Genomic DNA, 21,266 nt, shown 5'->3' with positions numbered 1-21,266 from the left:
ATTCATATAGGGAATTTTTTTCTAACGAAATTTGACTATTCATATAGCCGAAGGCTCGATATCGAAAGTGCCGTCGCGGTTATCGTTGTTAACATTTCTAGAAAGTTCAAACATCGGTCACACGTCGAATACATAACCTCACGTGGGCTTTCACTTTCAGAAACAGTTCAAATACAAGAGCCTAGAGAAGCTGTTCACGGTCTACCAGAGGAGGGTCCAGTATGGTTATCTGTCGCTCTTCGTCCTGCTGCAACTGGCGCTCGGCACCACGTATTGTTTGATCTTGGTAACAATGGTGAGCGAAACTAGATTCCTAGATGGCGTTACTTCGCCGAAACTAACGAATAGAAAGCAGAGACGGGCGAATTTCCTACCCGTCCGCGAGTTTCCAATTACTCGCTAAAGGTAAACACGTGACTCGTTATTTACCGAGTTGTATTTTTAACGTTTTCCAAGAGGGTCTCTACAATTTTATTTCTTAACGAATTTAATATATTCTGTATACGTATAACACAAAGAAAACTCATGGATAAATTTATATAAAAAATATTTCACTATTCGTCCTATATTCTAGTTATACATTTGTATACATGGTGTTTTACACCATACTACTACAGCGCCACATAGGGAGGCATGCAGGAGCTACTTTATATCCTGTAAACCGTATAAATTTCCACGATATATTATCTAATTTCCTTTCATTAAAAAATAAATTTTAAAGCTTCCTCCGGAAAACCCTTTACCAATTAAATTATATCGATCAACAATTCTCCGAATAATCGCAAATAAATCGTGTGTGAACTCTTCATTCGTCGCGTATATTTTAAATGAAATTTGGACGAAAGTTTACGCAACTCCTCTCTGCTTTCTCTAATTTATAATCGCGCGCAGGCTTGTCTAATGTTTCGCGCCTAATGTTGTCTAATATTTTATCGGTATGTAAGAATTCTACTTGTTTTCGCGTCGCGGAATTTGTCAACAGAAATAAATGTAATTATTATTTACGCGTACTCGACGATTTTCGAAAGTCCGGCTGTCGTCGAACTTCAAATATTGGAACGCGCTATTAAACGGCGTTACGTGGACGCGGCGATCATGCGACGTGGATCGACTAATTTTTAGAAAATACACACTCGAAATGCGCTCGCGGCCTGTTAATTTCTAAAGATCAGTTTATCTAGTTAACTTTGTATGGTTAGCATGTAGCGCATGCACATAAATTAAGTAACGAGTATGTACATAAATTATGCCCGCATTAAGAACTCCGAGATAAATATATATCGGTCACCATTTCACAAATTGGTACGTACAGTGTGTCGAAGATACAATAATTCATTAACAAACGGTTATTTTTATTATTAAACTGTCCTATTTCCAAAATAACATTTGTAAATAACATTTGTAAATGACATTTGTATTTCAATATATTAATGATTTTAGATTCCCGTTGAATATTTTCCAGTCGAAGAGTGCTCGAATTTGGATTAGAAAATCCAACCGCACTCCGAGCTGAGCAACTGTTATTATTTTTACTAATTGAAACGAGCCTGTTCGTTTCCCGAAACGAAATATTTTCCCCGAATGGCTCGCCTCCTGTGACCTTGGATACGTAGAGTTGACCTCGTAGGTTGTCGTATCAAAGTAAATAACAAAATAAGAAAATAAGAAAGTATCCCTTTAAGAAGAGCGAACGAACGACCTCGAAACGTCCTTGGCGCCCCTGGAACCAAGAAAACATCGGCGAACTATGTTCTTCGTGTAAACCAAACAACTTCTGCCTGAAATATTTTTTCTTCTATCTTTAAAAATAGACTAATTATCCAGGTGACCTGTTTCAGATGCCCCGCCCTGTGCATTGCTCCACTTAAGTTTTCATTATTGCGACGCTTTTATTACATAAACAACAATAACTTAGGCGCGTTACACAACCACCCGGGACGCGTCTTTCCATGTTTGCGCGTCACGTGTCCAATTTTCCTTAAATCGATAATTTCCCATTAGGAAGGAGTGCCCGGTCGTCACGCTGCAATCACCGTACGCTACACGGTGTTTAAAAAATAAAAATCTCACTCTCTGTTGTACGCAATGGACCCTCTGTTTTTAATACTGTGTATATTTCTACAGTGCGTGGAAGCTGTTACTATACTTTATTTTATTTAACCAGTCAGCTGTGTTTGACGACTATGCAGTGGTCATGGCGTATATCGTGAAGAAATGACAGTATTTTGTGTAATGATGACTATATTCGTCTATACAGGGTGTTCCAAAAATGTTGTAACACCTTGAAAGGGGTGATTCGGGAGGTGATTTGAAACAACTTTTTCCTTAGCGAAAATGTTGTCCGAGGCTTCGTTGAGGAGATATTAACGGAAAACACTGACCAATCAGAGCGCGAGGATGCCGTTGGAGCGGCCGCGGTAGCGAAGGCTACGCGCTGAGCGGCCGCGCTCAGTACGCCAACAAGTGGCTCGACCCGTATCGAAGAACATTGGACGCGGCCGCTCAGCGCGTAGCCTTCGCTACCGCGGCCGCTCCAACGGCATCCTCGCGCTCTGATTGGTCAGTGTTTTCCGTTAATATCTCCTCAACGAAACCTCGGACAACATTTTCGCTAAGGAAAAAGTTGTTTCAAATCACCTCCCGAACCACCCCTTTCAAGGTGTTACAACATTTTTGGGACACCCTGTATATGCCGAGACGAATATATACAGGGTGTCCCGGAATTAGTGTAAGAATCGGAAATGGGTAGCTGAGACGATTCTGAATCACAATTTCCTTTGAAAAAATGTCGTACAGTGCTTCGTTTTTGAATTATCAACGAAAAACCACCGACCAATCACAGCGCGCGGTCGGCGGCGAAAGGCTGGCTCGAGCCACGACGCCCCGCCCAGCCATCGGGCCAGCCTCTCCCGGCTGAGCTTGCGCTACTCGGGCGCTGCGATTGGTCGGTGCTTTTTCGTTAATAATTCAAAAACGAAGCATCATACGACATTTTTGCAAAGGAAATTTTGAATTGCCTCGACATATACTCAAGCTCCCACGTGTTCATCTGAAAGAACTCTCTGTACATTGTTCGGAAAATATAATAATGTAATAACGTAACGTAATGTAAACTTTTACTCTCAACCCTGTATCTACGTAGAGGATCTTACTCTTCGTAGCGATTGTTTCGCGAAACCCTCTAGCGAATATTCTAGCATCCTTCCATGATCGCCCGCACGTTGACGAGCAAAAATATAAACACGTAACGCTAATCTCCTAACCAAGCGATAGCGCCGCGAATTCCTTGAGCTCAATAACAAAAGAAAGGTGATTCAAATTACCCGACGACCGAGAACTACATTTCTTTTCCATTTCCAAATTCAAACAAACGCATTCTCAATAAGTATCGATCTAATGGATACATTTTCAATGTCGGATAAAAATCGATGAGCTGACGAATGATAAACAAGAATTGAAATTCGCAACTAATATTTTTCTATTCAATCGAAAAGTGTGTTTAATACCAGTAATTTGTACGATTACAGTAGAAATGGGTACAAACGAAACGAAATTCATTTGGAAAAATGATTTATAATCGACATTTCTACTGGTAGATTCCAGATCTTTCATAATTAAAACTGAATTTTTGACCAACAGGTCAGCATCGAGAACTGCGTGCCGGACGTGGTCGTCTACAGCGTGGGAAGCGCGCTGCTGTGTCCCGTGATAGCGCTCTCCTTCCGGTCGAAGATCATCGCGAAGAACACCTACATGCCCGTCATGCTGTCCTGCCTGATCGTGGTGTTGCTGGTGACCGGCGACCTGGCCGTCCCGTTGTACTACACCCTCACGTACACCGAGAACATACCACCGATAAGGTAACGGCGATAACGCGAGGAACTGCCCCCGCTTCTCGTCCCAAGGCCGCCAATTTAATTATCGCCGACCTCAGCTGGGTTTTTTCCCCCAGTTTCAGTCTCGTGGGTCGTTTCCTCGAAACAAACTGTTACGAAACATCCTCGACCAGCTTATCGATGTTAATCTAACGATGTTAATCCTAGTTGCGGTTCCTTTGCAACAATTAACGTTGGGTAGAGACGTAACTCTACGCGTAGAGCTCGATAGCGGGGTTTAGAGTCTCCGTAACCTCTGAAGTTCGAGGACCTCTGAGCAATGTTATCTCTAGCGCTATTATTGTAACGTTCGGGCCCCGCTTAGGCCTGGTATAGTTATATCTAAGCAACCTTCTGCAATAATTAATGTTAAGTTCCATATGTAGCACTCGTGAGTGGACTTTAAAGTCTCTGTGACCTCTAAAGTTCAAGGACCACTGAATAATATTATCTCTAACGCTATCATTGTAACGTCTAGACACCTCTAGGGCGTCATTTTACGATTCCGAGCAAGCTCCTACAACGATTAATGTCAAGTTCCACGCGTAGAGCACAAAAGTTTAAATTTGAAGCCTCTGTAACCTCTAAAATTCGAGGACCACCGAACAATATTATCTGTAAAGCTATTATTGTAACGTTTAGGCCCCTCTTTCGCTATAGTTATACCTAACCAAGCTTCTGCGATAACTAATGTTAAGTTCCATATGTGACACTCTAAAGTTTAATTTTAAAGTCTCTATAATCTCTAAAGTTCAAGGACCACCGAACAATATCATCCGTCGCGCTATTATTCTAACGTCCGCGCCTCTCTTCGTTCTACAAATTATTCGAGCATCCGTCCTCGAAGACTTGCTCGCAACTCCAGCAACTCCGAACTCCGGCAGAGGTTTAATTCCAAGGACTCCGCGACAGTCCCACAAGATACTTCCTGTTTTCCGTTGGCTCGTGTTACCTGCGTTGTAAACCGTATCCCTTCCGGGCCCGATGACGCAGATAAGGAAGCCACCGTAAATTGTTATCTCTCGTTATTCCGACCACGGCACGTTAACATCGTACAGGCGAGCAGTTTTCGCGTGTATCCGACGGCTATGACGCCATCGGCCTTTCAGCGGGATACGGTACTTTGTATGCCTTCGGTAAATTCGAAATAATTTTTTGAACCAATAGACCCGCAGACACGAAAGATTTTACGATGTATGTAAAACAGCTCGATATATCTAAATATATACGTTAGCCAGAGGTTCTCAAGCTTTGCTTCGCAAATAATCGTCCTCGGGCGAACGTTTACGCGCGGCTACTTTTAATTTGTTTACGTTCGAAGAAAAGTTACAAGATCCCGCCGTCGTTATTGTTTCCTGTGCCTTTCGCGACGGGAATACAACCTCTTCATTCATGCTTCCGTTCGAGTTCCGAGCGCTCATAAAAATTGTACCGTAAATCGTCCGAAACGTCTTCGCTTAACGACCACTTAAATTCTCACTTCCTCGTCGCGATATATTTCGTTCTACGGTGTAAACTCTATTTCTAATCCAACGAGTAACGAACGTTTATCTTTGAGTCCTTAAATATTTTTACCCGGATAAGAATGTTACCTATCCTTGCTCTCTCGTCAACGTCGAAGCTGGGAAACGTGATTCCCCGCGCGCCAGAGGCGTGTAATTTTTATTATTAGATCCCATCCGGCTAATTGCGAGCACGTACCACCTTTTCTACCAGCGAACGACGCCGTAGCCATGAACTTCCCGCTCCGTACGTGTAACTGCGTTTCTTTTTTAGACCTGCATACGCAACGCACGCGCTCCTGGCTTGTTACGTCTTCCTACCACTCACGGAAAATCTGCACGCTTTCATACTGGGGATCACGGCTACCATGTGCTACCTGGTCACTCTCTCGTTGATCACTTACAGGAACGCGACTGATTTCACCACCAAGGTAAACGAGAGTACATGTCGTCCAGTTCATGCGGGACTGGTGACGCTTAAACGAAGAAACAGCGCTGTTCGATATTATTAAAGGATCTTTAAAATTGTCACGGCGGGACCTCGATTATTCCAACGCGAAATGAAAGTTTCTGCGATAGTAGAGAATTAGTAATAGAATCTATTAGTAATAGAATCGTGATAGGACGCCACGATCTTCGTGGTTCACGTGGTACTGCACTGCGTTGCAGAAAGCGTTTTGTTTTTAATGGTAGCCGAAAGCGTAGTATTGAGTGTATTGCGGCGACCCTTGTAACATTAATATCGAACTGATTCTTCTACAATTATAACGATACACAAATTTCACTTTGTCCAATACGTAAAATCGACGTGATCTTCTAATCGTTTCGACCAGCGTAATTGCTTCCAATTGGACGTCGTTGTATTTCAATCTCCGCTTCCACAGATCATCACGGACACGATTTACTTTGTTTGCGTGAACGGCCTAGGATTGTACTTCAGATTCATGAACGAGGTTTTCATCAGGCGCACCTTCCTCGATCGCAGGAAGTGCGTGGAATCAACCCTGCGGCTTACTTATGAAAAGGATCAGGAGGTGTGTATCGTATATTATTTTCACGATGAGGTCGAATGTTGCTACACGATCTTAAAAAATCCTTAGGAACAACTCACGCGGAGCATACTTCCTCAACACATAGCTGCGAAGATCAAGAAGGACTTCAGGGATATTTTCAAGTTCATAGAGGAACACAAGACGCCACCGCCTAAAGGACGAACTCATAGGTACGAGTCCTTTCCAACGATTGCCGTACTTTGAGTCATTTATGAATTATTATATTTAAAAAATAGCAAAATTGTAATCGATCGTTCGGCTTGCAGTGACCTGTGCGTCGAGACGCACAACAACGTGAGCATTTTGTACGCAGACGTGGTGAATTTTTCTGGGCTGACCGTGGCACTTCCGGTGCGGAAATTGGTGGAAACGTTGAACGAGCTGTTCGGAAGCTTCGACGAGGCGTCGGAGAGGCACAACGTCCTGCGAATTAAATTCCTCGGCGATTGCTATTACTGCGTTAGCGGGGTACCGACTCCAAACTCTCAGCATGCGAAGAGCTGCGTGGATCTAGGTATTTTGCCACTGTCTCTGAGTAATTCCACGTCGAGTCGATCGCTTTTGAGCTTTAACAGTAATCCTTTCTTGGATTTTCCGTGGAATACGCGTAAACTGATACGTGCTCTTGCAGGACTCGATATGATAAAAATCATCAAAGAAGTGAGAGAAAGGTTGCGCCGCGAGTGCGGAGTAGACGTTAACATGAGGATCGGCGTTCATTCTGGAAACATAATATCGGGGATCCTGGGCGCCAACAAGTGGCAGTACGACGTATGGTCGCGCGACGTTGTGATAGCCAATAAAATGGAGCAGACGGGCAAACCGGGCAAAGTGCACATCACCCAGCAGACGTTGGATCTCGTGGACGCCAGAGAATACAACTGCGTTCCCGTAAAGTCCTTGAACGACGAGATTTTGAAGAAGTACGACATCCGCAGCTACCTGATCACGCCTCCTGTATCCGACGACGAGCTGACCACGCAGGTGCGTATTTCCCAGTGGCGTAGGAAGCCAGAGGCATTAACGAAGAATGAGTATCCGTTGAACAGAGTACGAGGAGTTCCTACGCCACTGATTCATTCTCAACCTTTCGAACGAACTTCCGTTGAGCGTTTCGCATCGTTGACAGGCGAACCTTGTTGCAGAACAGCGAGAACACCTTGACGGTCATGACTCCGGACTCCCCTCCGGTGGCTAACAGGCATTACGTGAAATTTTACAACGTCAGGTCCACCAGTGTCACGTCCAACAGGAACAGCAGACGTCTGACGGGTACCGTGAATAATCACGTCGACGTATTAGCCAGCACCTACAGACGGCGGACTCACTTCATGGACGCCTGCTTGAGGGACTATCATTTGATGCTGAAAGCCGCGGATGCGGAGATGGAGAATGCTATTAAGCACATGCCTCTCGCCAAGTGGGAGTAAGATGTCTACGATATATCGCGACCCACACTCGTACACTAGAATTCCTAAATAGAATAGTCCTAGAATATCTAAATGTATATATATATATATATACATAGATAAAGATCTTCCAAGAAAGGGAACGACTGGCTGCCGTCCAGCGACAAACGTGGGGGAATCCCTACAGAACGGTAGTTTAGATAAAGTTGCTATTTTTTCTTATCAGAAAATCCGAAGATTAGCGGTAGTAGAGTCGGAGAACTGATAACAAAGAACAGTGACGCGGTACCAAAGTGCAAATTGACTCTCGAGTTAAAATTACTTCAACATGTCACGGATAAGAAGAGGTGGCAACTCTAGTCATAGCTATAACAAACATTATATAATAATATATTGGTTCGTCCAAAAAGTTCCTGCCTTAAAAAAAATTCAAAGGCACATTTGAATTTTGACTTACCAAGCATTTCAATATATTCAGTCCTGTACCTCCTAACAATAATCGGTCTAAACTAATGACCTAATCCAGACATAATCGATGTAACTGTGATATTTTCTTTTTCAGGCAATGGTTCAAATGGGAACACATAAACCCGTTGTTGTTAACGTTTAAGCCTTGGAACTGGGAATGGGAGATACCATTTCTGAAGGAGCCCGACCCGCTCTTCAAATTTTACATCAGCTCCGCTGCGTTCGTTCTGATTTTTATGGGACTCATTTTCTTGGTACCTACGCTTTCTTTTTCCGAGTATGTTCCCTTCGTTCGAATGTCTGGTTCTAGTAACGCAATAGCGATTACAGAAGCGTAGAAGCCGTACGACGATCGATTTGCTTTCAGATGGCACGCGAGCACGGCGGTCAGTTATTCGGTGACCATGTTGTTCCTAATCGCTCTGCTCCCGATAGCTTGGATGCATTTCGCGTGGAACCGATACAAGGACCCGCACGACGAGCACGAGGGACAAGTCCCGCATCCTCGTAACAAGTTGTTGTGCTTTCTGTATCAGAGCAGCCTGAAGGTCAGCGTTACTATATCTTTCGTGTAATTACACACGCAATCGCTTAAGGGATCGCACCGCTTTTTCAAGAATTTTTATTACAGCAACAACAAAGACCAAAGTGGCGTAACCCCTTAATATATTTTCAAATCGTATTTTAGGTTGTTTGGAGCACGTATCTCAGGACCATCCTCTACTTCGTAATAACGACGATGTTAGCAGCGTGCGCTATGTTTGATATGATCGTAAGTGAACATCCCTAAAGACGGTCTTGCGAGAATAGAATTTTTCTTATATTAACGTTGTACTTTCCAGTTCGAATGCAAGAACGTGGACGACCTTTCAACCAACAACGTAACGTCCAGTATAGCCGAGCCCGGTGCATCCGATCTCGAATGCATAGCTACACCCTGGGTAAGACTGTTTAGTAGGTACTCGTACGCCGTAGGCCTCCCTTTAGCCGAATCTCGCATACTACAGAAGAACGTTCTCCGATACCGTGCAATGATTGTTTCTTTCGTTTTTTAGCAAATGACGCAAACTTGTTCCTTGGCAATCCTAACGAGCTTTTTGTTTCTGAGAATCCATTACATCCTAAAGCTAGTAATAGGCGTCGCGATAGTGGGATTTTATTCCGGGAATGTTTGGATACACCGTTCGAATTTGTTTCAGGTAACTCTCGACAACCTGTAGTAAACTCGTTGATTTCTTAATTGTACGTTAGTCAGTATCGTTGCCTTCTTTATTTGCTACTTTGTTTTCCACAGTCGGGTGACAGGTGGAATCCGCACTTAGAACCGAGACTGGCGCACATTTTAAGCGTAGTTTTCCTTACATTTTCTTTGCATCTCATTGACCGTCAGGTGAGCTTTCGTTAATTTGGAAATCGCCGCGAATCCGATGTTACGAGATCTGTGCATATGTTAAATTCCGCGATTTATCCAGGCGGAGTACATGAGCAGATTGGACTATCTATGGAAACGTCAGTTAACGAAGGAGCAGGACGAAGCGTACCACACGAGGAACGCCAACAAACTTCTCTTACGCAACATCTTGCCGGAGCACGTTGGTACGTTTATCTTTAGTCGACCCTCGAATGCTATCGCTGCTCATTTTCGACATAATTAAATATCATTTAAGTCTGTTTTCGCAGCGGAGTTCTACTTGAACATGAATAGAACAGAGGAGAACGAGCCCTATCACGAGGCCCACAACAACGTGGCTGTCATGTTTGCCTCGCTGATGGATCTGTGCATCGACGAGAGCGATATTCTGGCAGACCTGAACGAGATCATCTGCGAATTCGATAAACTGTTATTCGAGTCGCACTTTGTTTGTCGAATCGAAAAGATCAAAATTGCTGGTGAGCGACTGAACAGAGAAAACGTTAGACTAGTATCGATGACGGTGCTTTTTAACCCTTTGTGGTCCAGATTTTCTGATTTTAGTGTTGTTGATCGCTCTCATCGATTCTTGTCCTTTCCCGAATTCTTTCTGAGAACGAGCCGATGATAACGTCGCGATTATTTTCAGGCACCACGTATATGGCAGCTTGCGGATTGGAAGCCAGTCGACGCGATTCGATGCACAGCATGCAAAGCGAAGAAGACTTCAACGACAACATAGTGAAAGTGATGGCTCAGTTCGCAGCTGAGATGTTGGAAGTCCTGGACAAGTTGAACGCGAGATCGTTCTATTCGACGAAACCCTACAGGTACGTATAACTGCGTGCATTATCTTCGGAACCATGATGTACTCGTAAAAATGAGGTAAATAATATTTTGTAGATTGAGAATTGGAATATCACATGGAGAGGTGACAGCGGGTGTAGTAGGCGCTCAAAAACCATTGTACGATATTTGGGGTGACGCTGTGAACATGGCGTCGAGGATGGACACTACCGGTGTTCCTGGGAAGATACAGGTTCGGCTTACATACATGTTCTTATTCGTTGGGCACGGAATTGGTCGTAAAGCGGTCGACTATGGGATCCGAGGGTTGTGGGTTCGAATCTCCGTGGCTTGTTTTTCGTTTAGACTCCTACAAATGGGACTTATTATTTTCTTTGAATCGTTTTGCTCTAGCCGGATGATATCTTTACAGGTTACAGAGGAAACCGCGGCTGTGCTCGAACAGCAGGGTGTCAGGTGCCACCTGCGAGGATCCACGTACGTGAAACCGAAAGGATTCGTGACGACGTACTTCGTGGGAATCGACGAGAACCGGAAACTTCAGCGAACGGATTCCATCGAAGAGACCTATCTGTGATCAAAACTTTAAAATGATTTTGAACGTGATGAATCTACCTCGGTCATGGTGACCGCATTTCGATCGAATCACCGTGTGAAAAGTGAGACGTTAAGTATCTAGGTGAACGCAGAAAGACAGAAGAATAAAAAATAAAAAAAAAACCAAAGAAAATTCGAAAGACCAAAGAACCGAGAAGAAACGCAGTCGTGGACTGTAATTCTGTATGGAATACCTCAAAACAAAAAAGAGAAACTTATTTAAGCCGTGGTCGAGTTTGCGATTGCACCGTCAGCGATCTCGATCGCAGGTCCAGTGATACGCAACGTTGTTGCGAAACGGAGAAAAGAATTTTAAATAGCGTCTTTCTACGAGGAAACCGAGAATGATTTTATATGACCAGTACACGTTTAAGAACGGCTTTATACGTAACGCTGTACGCCGATGATATCTTGCACCGGCGTTTGCCAGTTTGTAAAAATGATCGGTTTTTATGGAGACGATGGTATCTACGTGGAAGGTCAATATTAATCATTATCCGGATATCATTTGATTCGTGTAGTTAGAACGTTTGTATTGTACATAAACGAACAAGTTTTTCAACGGTTACACTTGGAAAACGCTGTCCTAAACGATGCACAACCCAGTTGAAAGTACGATGTAATAATCAGTGATAAAAAGCGCGTAGGATGCGAGGCTCGGGAAAAAAAGATTCGCCGATAGTAAACCTCTCGTACTATTTGAATTTTTCAGTCTTTCCCCAATAAAATATTTGAAACTTGAGATAAAAATATACACATGCAAAAATGTGAAAATTTACTTTGCCTGAATTTCGAGTAATCGAATATCTCGAATAGGTCTACCTGCATCGGTCGATTCTTTTCCTCCCTACACTCGCGAGAATCATTTTCTGCAAACGACAATTTGATACTTACAAGACAAGTTCGGAGATTGCTACACTCCAAAGAAATTTAGAATTTTGTAGAAACGAAGTACATTTCTTCTAAAACCGTTTTTAGTTTCAATAGAAAATAGCGATGCGATTAGGTTCACGCGTACTTTGTTTCTCCAAAGCTATAGGCTTTTTAGATTGTATCATTTGACGAACTTGCCTTGTTAGTGATTCGAGTGATAATCAAAACAGATATAAACCTACTTTATTCGTGTCATACGTGAACGATAATGACGTTTTTTCAACTGTATGTTAAATGTACGATATATCGTGTTTGGTAAACAAAAAAAAAAAAGTAGCTAGTTCGAGATATTTATTGACGTAGGTTCTTCCAGGGTCACGATAAGTGGCGAACGTTTTCTAATCTATCCACGATGTTTACGTTTGTTATAAAGTCACAAAGTCTTGTGACTAATGGTGCTCCTAAAATTCAGAACTCAACCTTGAAACACCTGGATGACTTTAACACTTTATCTACCAAGACACTATTTATGAACCTGTTAACTGTGCCGTTGGTCATCTACTTACCAATGCTCAATTTGAGAAAACGGAAGGTTTTTGATATACCTAGCAACAGTAACCTTTTGTACAGTCATTTTGTTATAAAATGTTCAAACAGAATTTCCATCGTATTAAATAATGTAACTTTCGAATATACATTTCATATTTTCAACTTTGGTGGGCTTTGAATGGGGAACCTATTTCTAAATAGGGCGATAGTTGAAGTGTTGAGCTTCCTTTCGTAAACGTCGAAGACAAATTTTCATTCGAATACGTTCATCTAGGATACTACTTCATTTAATGTATACAGGGTGTCCCAAAAATGTTGTAACACTTTGAAAGGGGTGGTTCGGGAGGTGATTTGAAACAACTTTTTCCTTAGCGAAAATGTTGTCCGAGGCTTCGTTGAGGAGATATTAAGAGAAAACTCCGGACCAATCAGAGCGCGTAGCCTACGCCTACCGCGACCGCCCACCAGCATACTAGCGCTCTGATTGGTCAATGTTTTCCGTTAATATCTCCTCAACGAAGCCTCGAACAACATTTTGGCTAAGGAAAAAGTTTTTTCAAATCACCTCCCGAACCACCCCTTTCAAGGTGTTACAATATTTTTGGGACACCCTGTATACATTCTTTTCCATGGCGTCGCTATGTTTTTATAGCTCTTAATTACGAAAGTAGAGTGAAATTTCTGAATGTCGCTTCATATTTCAGCGATACGAAAGTTTCTGCTGCTTGAATTGAAACATTCATCACAGTCGTGATTGGTGTATCTTTTAACTTTAACACGTTGCGGTTTAGATCGATTTCAATAAAACTGTAAAGGTTAAAATGAAAAAGACGTCGCACATGTCCACTACATCCTGTAAATTTTAAACGCTGAGAGAGAGAGAGAGAGAGAGAGAGAGAGGGTGTGCATGTATGTTTGAGAGAAAGAGAAATTGGTGTTCAATGGATAAGTTAAAATAATTCTCCCCACGTGATAACAATGCACTTTTAGAGATAATTCAGCCCACGCCCAGAATCATTATGTTCTCCCATTTTACCAATCGTTCTACAAGAATGGCAGGATGATTTTTTTATTAAACAATTTACCAAACTACACGCATCGTTTTTCTTGTGTCTGATGTTCCAATCGATGAATCGTACGTTTGGTAAACTGACCTCCCTACCCCGATCGTAACAAACAATTGCGACTTTATTTTTCTATAAAGTATATTATTGACGTGACCAGCGCTCGTTTATTTTCATGTAAATACTTTTGTACATACATTTTTTAAATATTAGAAATAATGACCAATGTAATTATTCAACAATTTGAATAAAGTATTTATTACCACCTGCAGGAGATTTAAATACGATTTCTAAACATGGAAGAGTGTTGCCAGTGGATATATCCGTCCTCTTTATAAAAACTGTTAAAAAAATAACATTTAGTAGAAAGTTCAAAAGTGGTTCCAGACGAAGCCGGGACAGATTCGTTAATGAAAAATAAATGTATTAATAATAAACTCGATAGTATCTACAAATGCTTTTAATAAACTTTAATTATATAAGAAGAAATTCAAATTTCCCGCGGAGAATTGGTGTCGCCGCCTAACGGCGAACATAGGAATATTTTCGGAGTATGGTCACAGCGCCTCTATCAAGAAAACGCCCAAGTTTGTCGTCGAATAGTTTCTTTTTGCACCGCTAGATGGCGCTTTTTCGTGGTAATTTACAGACACCCATCGGTAAGTTACCATCATGTCGGTAATTACCATCTACAACGCGCCATCTAGCGGTGACTGCTTGAACTATTCGACGACAAACTTAGGCGTTTTCCCGATAGAGGCGTTGACCATACTTCGAAAATATTCCTATGTTCGCCGTTAGGTGGCAACACCAATTCCTCGCGGGAAATTTGAATTTCTTTTAATTTTATTAAATTAAATTTCATTAGAAGCATTTGCAAATATTACCGAGTCGTTTAGGAATCTTTTTCGAATAAATTAATACATTAATTAATTTTTTTTCGCTAAACCGAGTTCTTATAAGATCATCTTATAGACTTGTGGAAACGAAAAATCTCTTCAAGGAAGTTTCACTCATTTCACTGTCATAAACGTAGGTTGATGAGGGCACTATCTTGAGATGATGTTTGACCGTAGTTTTGTATTCACGTGCCTAATGTATTCTTATCATTGTTATCGGTAGTGTCTTCGATTAACAATGCTTTCGAGGTAAAGTATGCGAACACAAGGCAGATGAACGCAGACTCTGATAGTGTGGTGAAATGTCCTGAAATTTCTAACGCACAGCGCGTTTCCATAAACTTTCATTACGTAACACTAAATAAAAATTGAAAGAGCTAACATTTATCGATATGTAAGTGTAATATTTCGTATACATTATCAAAGAAACTATGAGGTATCCGAATCGTCTTTCACCGGTTAGGTGAAATTCTAATCGGAAACTGGACGGTAAAGAGCTTTCGTTGATTTTAGGATAGGAAAAACGAATCATTAACCATTATACAACGTATTTTTATCATGGTATTTGTTCTCTGCTCGATCAGAATCTCCCGGAACGTGTCATGTTTATCTCCGTGGTTCAAACTTCCCTCGACAGCGGTACGTACAATTTTATAGGTTATTTTGAAGTTTTTACGTTATTATTAAATTGCAATTTATTACAGTACTCTGCAAAGGTTACGTCAAACATAAAGAAATTCTCTTCTTCGCCAAGCCACTGTTGCTTGTCAGCTGCAAAAAATGTACAAACTCAAACAACTTTCTCTGATCGAACATCTTCTGAACGTCGAAAAAATGTCTCTCCCAAAGGCACAATACACAATGTTCGGAAAGATGTACGCTCGAACGACGAGCCAGAATGGAAGGCTTTGGAAGTGGACACTGGTAATCTCCAGAAACACTGTCTCATGTTGTCCAAAATAAGATTAACATGTAAGGAAACCTACTTTCTCTTTGCAACTGTAATTCACAGTTTAATATCAATGGATACAACAAACTAACGATTTATCACAGCACTAGTGGTTATAACAACTATGGCTGGATACTCGCTAGCTCCTGGTCCATTCGATACATCCACCTTCTTGGCATGTGCCGCAGGAACTGGAATGCTTTCCGCAACAGCGAATAGTATCAATCAGTTTTTTGAAGTTCCTTTTGACGCGCAAATGTCAAGAACGAAAAATAGAGTCTTAGTCAGAGGCCACTTGACGTAAGTACGATATTTTTTTTATGCTTAAAAATTGCGACGATCGAGTTGCATCAAAATTATATTTTTTTTTTCCTTTTGGTTAGGCCAGCGCATGCAATTATTTTTGCAGCAATGTCTGGTATCGGCGGAGTATCGTTACTCGTTAGCGAAGTTAACGGCCTGACAGCAATTCTGGGCGTGTCTAACTTAATTCTTTACACCCTTATTTATACTCCTATGAAACGAATGAGTATTCTAAACACCTGGGTGGGTTCTATTGGTAAATATATCGTCGTTACCTCTACCGATAAATTCGAATATTTTTGATAAAAATAACTCGAGTTTGTAATCGTTTCTCTTTAGTCGGTGCCATACCACCGTTAATGGGTTGGGCAGCTTGCGTCGGCGACATAATGTCTCCTGGTGCTTGGATCATGTCTGGTCTGTTATATGCATGGCAGTTTCCACACTTTAATGCTTTATCATGGAATTTAAGACCAGATTATTCGCGTGCTGGTTATAGAATGATGGCAGTCACGGATCCGAATCTTTGTCGCAAAACGGCATTACGTTACACTGTTTTGTTAACGGGTCTCTGCTACTTGGCACCCGCCCTAAACGTAACAAATTGGTGGTTTGCTCTAGCGTCGACACCGCTCAACACGTATTTTCTTTACCTTGGTACGTCGGGAAAAAAAAAGAAAGAACCGTCGATAGATTAGAAAATCGATGTCGTCTAACTTCTGTTTTTTTTTCCAGCTTGGAAGTTTTATCAGCACTCGGATAGCGGAAGTTCACGGAAACTCTTTCGCTTTTCGCTCGTACATCTACCCGTACTCATGATACTTATGCTCATCAATAAAAAATACTGGTTTAACGAGAAGAAGCAGAAAGACACGGTAACCTATGAAGAAAAACAGGATAGCATATATTCTGTTCTGACGAGATTCATCGCATCGACTCCTTCGACTGTTTAAACAAAGTGCTCCGTTCGAACTCACAGTTAAATGTAATAGTACAAATTGTTACGATATTGTACCGTTTGACGCGGTACGCTAATACGAGTCAGTAAGACATTTACCGACAAAGTATTTTATAAAATCGTGTACGTGTAAATAATAATAGCTATTTATCACGATTGCTTAGGATATCTAACTCGTGTTTTGCATCATTATTATATCACGTAATATGCTCGATCAGGTTAGAGTTTCCCGATGGAGATGTGTTGAATAGAAAAGCAATGATTTGCGTATACGTACATATCCACATGTTTATTAAAATTATTTACAAAGTCATATCGTATCGTCGATAGCTTTTCGTTTCGCAGCGAATTCGATCGCCATTTGTCGTCTTGTTTTAGTTAAATTTCTATGTCCGATGCAATCTAGATTTTCCACGAAACACTTGTTTCGACAGCACTGTCGGCACAGTTTGTGAACACACTTGAGACCCTAGAAGGATAGCGTACGAATACAAAAACTATATTTGTATTTAACCGCAAACGCTGAACATTGAATTTTTCGAGGTAATTTCTACAAACCACTGGATTGGGACAGTTGTAGCACAAGTCGGATCCTCTTTTAACGATAACGGCTGGCCTATTGGGACGACGCGCGATTCGTCTAAGCTTCTTCAAACGTTTCCGCGATACCTCGTTTCCATCCTCGTCCGTGAATTTTTTCTTCACATTCACGTTTCCCTGCGCGATCGTGCGAATATTAGAGACGAACGGCGACGTGGCGAATACATAAAAACGTAACTAACCGTTTCGATCTTTTCCGTTTCTATTCGTTGCACGTGCTCTTCGGGAGGACTCCGTACGTACGGTTGACACAACCACGGTGGTAATTTCAAGTTATAGTCTGAAACGAATATAAACACACGAATATAATATTCGAACAACGACGATCGCGAAGGGGAAGAGAAAGAAGAACAGTATGCGATACTGTTTCGTAAATCGATAAGTATACAAGGAACACGAGTCGTATACAGACCGGTTGTTTCTTCTCGCCACGTCAGGCGTCCTTCGTGATACGGTAGATATCGATCTCTCAAAGAGTACACGACGCTTCTGAACGATTCCATGGTAGAGTTTCTGGCCAGATTTTCCCTCTCTTCTTTATTCTCTGCTAAACAAAGTCTACTCTCCAGTTAAAAGAACGTTGAACGTGTAATTGAATGTACAATTTGCGATAGCGTTCGCGAGCAACGATTAGCGAAAAAGAGACGCGGAATAGATACCGAGCAGTGGGTACATCGAGTCAACGATACGTACATGTGTTGAAACAGTTTGAAGAGATGGCCACGAATGTAAGAGGCCGGAGCTGGATACCGTTCCACCAAATCTAAATATTCGAGCGCTGGCTCCCAGCTTGGCGGATGACGTCCCTCGAATATGTAAGGATTGTAAAGATTACCTTCGGCCGACATTACACCGCACGCACCGGTTTCCTCTATGCATCTCTCGACGTCTCGCAGACATTGTATATTACCGTTGGCGAATACTGGAATCGCGACGGCTTGCCTAGCGTGTTCGTAAGAAGAAATCGTAAACGAGAGAAAAATTTCACATTCAAATTTCCTATAAATGCATAAAAATCCGTAGTCTAGTTTTCAGCTACGAGCTCTACGTAAAGTAGCCATTTAGTAAGTAATTTATACCTAACTGCTTCGATGTGCTCCCAAGACGCCACGCCGGTTAACCGACCCTTCTGTTCCCGGGTTCGTCCATGCACAGTAAGCAGTCGTGCTCCAGCGCTCTCGAGCATCCGAGCATACTGCACGGTCTTTTCGATTTCCGCGAATACTCGTAATTTGCAAGTGACAGGTACACGGAGTTTCTTGCTCAAGGTGCTAACTGTAACGTTTCATAGTAAAGGACAACGATGTTACGGAACTTTCACCCATGACGGATCGTACGAACCGATTCGTCGAAGCAAGTCCCAGTCGTCTTGAAGAAAAGCACCGTAGCGTCCGCGTTTGGCGATAGCTTGAGGGCAGCCTATATTTATGTCTATCGCGTCGCAGTACGGCTCGGCCAAAAGTGACGCTTCCAGTAAAGTGTTCGGATCGTTGCCGCAAAACTGTAACAGACAGACACGCGTCAATACGGGATGAGGAGAGCGAGGAATGGCAAACAGATTCGTACCTGAATGATCAGCGGTCTGTCTTCGGCGGTGCTGGCGCACGCTTCTCGCCGATACTTGGGATCTCTGCAGAAAACCGACGAGTGAAGCATCGGCGTATAACAAAGTTGCGCTCCGTGGCGTCGACTCAGCAGCCTCCAGGCTAACTCGCTCGCGTCGACCATCGGCGCGACTATGTATCGCGGAGAACCCAACACGTTTTCCCAGATATTATCGTTCGCCTCTCGAGAACCGGGACCGACGACCTGGTCGGTCGCGAACGATTCCTCTGTAACCGATGTCATCTGCGAAAGAAATTGGAGACCGTGAGTGGCGCGAGAACTCGCAAGCTATTACTCGCGTACGCAATTCGCATAAAATACACTTCACGAACTAGCGAAATCGATACCCGGTGTTTCGAAACTCGGCACGCACAGCGTCCCACGTAACTTTTGCGATTTTTCTTTTCGAAAGTATATCCTGTGTCCCGGTCTCTAAAGTCAGTCACGTGCCGAGTCTCGAAATCGCGGAAATCAATTTCGCTGTGTTCTCTTACCTGACTGGACTACATCTCGTTTACGATATTCGCAGCGAAATACGTGCAAAGGAAACGCTCGGTACGCGAGCACTCTTCCTCGTCGAACAGTTCGCTTCAGAAACGCACCGAGCGGTCGGCAATGTTTCGTATCCGCGAATTTCGAAAGTTCAAGCTTTTCGGTGGGCGAGAGGCTCGAGGGACGAGATGCGAAAGAATAGCAGCGGTATCGCCGCGATGGAAATCACATTGCCGACGATGCCGGAACGAATCGAGGAGACGAGGAACGCGCGATACGGGTCGACCGAGGGGAACCGGGAGAGCGAAGCGAGAGGAGAGAGCACGACGACCGCGGCGACGCGGGTTTCGACAGATCCGACTCCAAAATGGGAGAGAGTTGTATGGACTGGGTAACGCGCGAATTTGCCTTCAGTCTCGGCCTCTTTCGGAAGGAGGAGGTCCGCCGTGGACGGGTGTAGATATGAGCCGCTGGTCTCCTCGTCGTCGAAGGACCCACCGCTCTTCGCGTCTGAATCGCCAGCTGCTCGCAAGAATGGCCGGTTATCGAACGCAGCGGAGGAAGTTTGCTGGGTGGACGCGGAACGGATTCGTATTCTTTTCCGAGAGCGAGAACAGCGTCAGGCACGGTGTCCTCCATCTTGACCTCGGGCAAAGTCGAATCACCGCTGGGAACCACTTTGTTCTTCGACGAGCGAACGCCGTTCGCATTCGACGACCGTCGACGACCGCTCCTACGCAGATACGTACGCAGAAACTTCCCTATCCTTTCCACGGTTTCGCAAGAATTGCTCGGAACGTGCGACGAGCCGAGCGAGTCCTTGCTACCGCTCGCTCGTTTCTTCGACTTGTCCGTTTTGCTCGCCGAACGGCATCGCACGGCTATCGAATTGGCAGCGGCGAAACAACAAGAAACCGGGGAGGGCGTCGAGGAGCCGACGACGCCCACCGAGTCCCGGAACACGATCGTCGATTGGTCGGGACGCGTGTCGCTCGGTATCCGCGACGAGAACTCTATGGAAGTTTCGTTTGCGGTCGACTGGAGCTCGTACGAGAAGCAGAGGCGAAAATTGCTCCGTTGGTCGTCTCGCCGACAGAATCGGGTCTCCGTTCCTACTCCGTTCGACTCCCCTTCGAGGTCTATCCGATTCGAACACGACTCGGTATTGATTCGAAAGGACGACGTTCTGCGGCTGGACATGAATCCACGGAATCCGTTGAGTCCGGCTGTTGACTCTGAAACGTTACCAACGGTTTAGTCAGACATTTTGGAAAATTGAAAAAATTGGAAAAATGGTAGGGACGATAAATCGTACAGTAAGCTTAACGCTGTTTCAGTATTACGCGGTCGAAATTTATTATTTACGTGTTAATAGACAATAAAGTTAATTATTTACTATTTTTAACATTTTATTTATGTATGTATTGTATACTTACAAATGCACTGATACTTTCCCCGGTAAATTTGTTATCATTGCACACATGTTTTGGTGTATTTAACAGCATTTGTAACTTTATAACTATATAATATAATTTAGTTGTTTTCGAACAAACACCGTAGCATTATTAGCATGTATTAGAATAGGTTATGACTGAGCCGACACATGCCTGCCATCGAGATGGAATTTTTGCTACACTTTTCGAAATCGACTCATGCGCATTAGCGTCGTCTCACTTTTGGTATGGAGATGTTCAGTGATGCCAACTGGGACGCGTTTTTTCGCGCATGCGCGGCCAGAATGACCGTTGGCAGTAACGTATCCCAAAAATGTTGTAACACCTTGAAAGATGTGTTGAAAGTGGTCCCGGGGGTGATTTGAAACAACTTTTTCCTTAGCGAAAATGTTGTCCGAG

At 43.1% G+C, this 21,266-nt stretch overlaps 4 protein-coding genes across 6 annotated transcripts in view; 2 read left to right on the top strand and 2 right to left on the bottom strand.

The window, feature by feature from the left end:
- LOC128885238 (adenylate cyclase type 2-like) overlaps positions 1 to 13,876 on the top strand; it is a 19,435-nt gene extending 5,559 nt beyond the window's left edge. The window contains exons 2-20 of the mRNA XM_054139179.1: positions 161 to 295; positions 3,640 to 3,860; positions 5,652 to 5,808; positions 6,262 to 6,411; positions 6,478 to 6,599; positions 6,696 to 6,943; positions 7,061 to 7,413; positions 7,575 to 7,855; positions 8,401 to 8,583; positions 8,674 to 8,854; positions 8,995 to 9,078; positions 9,149 to 9,247; positions 9,362 to 9,505; positions 9,601 to 9,696; positions 9,779 to 9,902; positions 9,987 to 10,196; positions 10,367 to 10,547; positions 10,621 to 10,756; positions 10,937 to 13,876. Coding sequence (XP_053995154.1) covers positions 293 to 295; positions 3,640 to 3,860; positions 5,652 to 5,808; positions 6,262 to 6,411; positions 6,478 to 6,599; positions 6,696 to 6,943; positions 7,061 to 7,413; positions 7,575 to 7,855; positions 8,401 to 8,583; positions 8,674 to 8,854; positions 8,995 to 9,078; positions 9,149 to 9,247; positions 9,362 to 9,505; positions 9,601 to 9,696; positions 9,779 to 9,902; positions 9,987 to 10,196; positions 10,367 to 10,547; positions 10,621 to 10,756; positions 10,937 to 11,101 — 3,138 coding nt within the window. The 5' untranslated portion in view covers positions 161 to 292 and the 3' untranslated portion in view covers positions 11,102 to 13,876. The remainder of the gene's footprint in view (positions 1 to 160; positions 296 to 3,639; positions 3,861 to 5,651; positions 5,809 to 6,261; positions 6,412 to 6,477; positions 6,600 to 6,695; positions 6,944 to 7,060; positions 7,414 to 7,574; positions 7,856 to 8,400; positions 8,584 to 8,673; positions 8,855 to 8,994; positions 9,079 to 9,148; positions 9,248 to 9,361; positions 9,506 to 9,600; positions 9,697 to 9,778; positions 9,903 to 9,986; positions 10,197 to 10,366; positions 10,548 to 10,620; positions 10,757 to 10,936) is intronic.
- Positions 13,877 to 14,627: 751 nt separating this feature from the next.
- LOC128872411 (protoheme IX farnesyltransferase, mitochondrial) lies at positions 14,628 to 17,029 on the top strand. Of its 2 annotated transcripts, none has more exons than XM_054115062.1 (7): positions 14,628 to 14,900; positions 15,020 to 15,145; positions 15,211 to 15,478; positions 15,560 to 15,755; positions 15,839 to 16,014; positions 16,098 to 16,415; positions 16,494 to 17,029. In XM_054115062.1, the coding sequence occupies exons 2-7, from the start codon at positions 15,065 to 15,067 to the stop codon at positions 16,709 to 16,711; spliced, it is 1,257 nt and encodes a 418-aa protein (XP_053971037.1). In that variant the 5' UTR covers positions 14,628 to 14,900; positions 15,020 to 15,064; the 3' UTR covers positions 16,712 to 17,029. The 2 variants fall into 2 exon arrangements, with proteins under 2 accessions (XP_053971037.1, XP_053971039.1); XM_054115064.1 differs by having other exon boundaries at positions 14,730 to 14,755; positions 15,091 to 15,145.
- The window catches only part of LOC128872409 (tRNA-dihydrouridine(16/17) synthase [NAD(P)(+)]-like), a 7,879-nt gene continuing 3,622 nt past the window's right edge, over positions 17,010 to 21,266 (bottom strand). The window contains exons 1-9 of one of the 2 annotated variants that reach the window (XM_054115060.1): positions 19,416 to 19,572; positions 18,883 to 19,164; positions 18,658 to 18,817; positions 18,396 to 18,591; positions 18,010 to 18,258; positions 17,729 to 17,874; positions 17,499 to 17,596; positions 17,275 to 17,433; positions 17,010 to 17,185 (exon numbers count right to left, since the gene is read on the bottom strand). In XM_054115060.1, coding sequence (XP_053971035.1) covers positions 17,027 to 17,185; positions 17,275 to 17,433; positions 17,499 to 17,596; positions 17,729 to 17,874; positions 18,010 to 18,258; positions 18,396 to 18,591; positions 18,658 to 18,817; positions 18,883 to 19,164 — 1,449 coding nt within the window. In that variant the 5' untranslated portion in view covers positions 19,416 to 19,572 and the 3' untranslated portion in view covers positions 17,010 to 17,026. Of the gene's footprint in view, positions 17,186 to 17,274; positions 17,434 to 17,498; positions 17,597 to 17,728; positions 17,875 to 18,009; positions 18,259 to 18,395; positions 18,592 to 18,657; positions 18,818 to 18,882; positions 19,165 to 19,415; positions 19,573 to 21,266 lie in introns of those variants that run through there. The other variant, XM_054115059.1, reaches the window with a different exon arrangement.
- Positions 19,629 to 21,266, bottom strand: part of LOC128872407 (uncharacterized) — a 4,046-nt gene continuing 2,408 nt past the window's right edge. Inside the window, exon 2 of the mRNA XM_054115055.1 lies at positions 19,629 to 20,648. Coding sequence (XP_053971030.1) covers positions 19,639 to 20,648 — 1,010 coding nt within the window. The 3' untranslated portion in view covers positions 19,629 to 19,638. The remainder of the gene's footprint in view (positions 20,649 to 21,266) is intronic.

Source organism: Hylaeus volcanicus, chromosome 2 (genome assembly GCF_026283585.1).
Source record: "Hylaeus volcanicus isolate JK05 chromosome 2, UHH_iyHylVolc1.0_haploid, whole genome shotgun sequence".
NCBI classification, from domain to species: Eukaryota; Metazoa; Arthropoda; class Insecta; order Hymenoptera; family Colletidae; genus Hylaeus; species Hylaeus volcanicus.
This window is presented reverse-complemented; position numbering and strand designations above follow the sequence as displayed.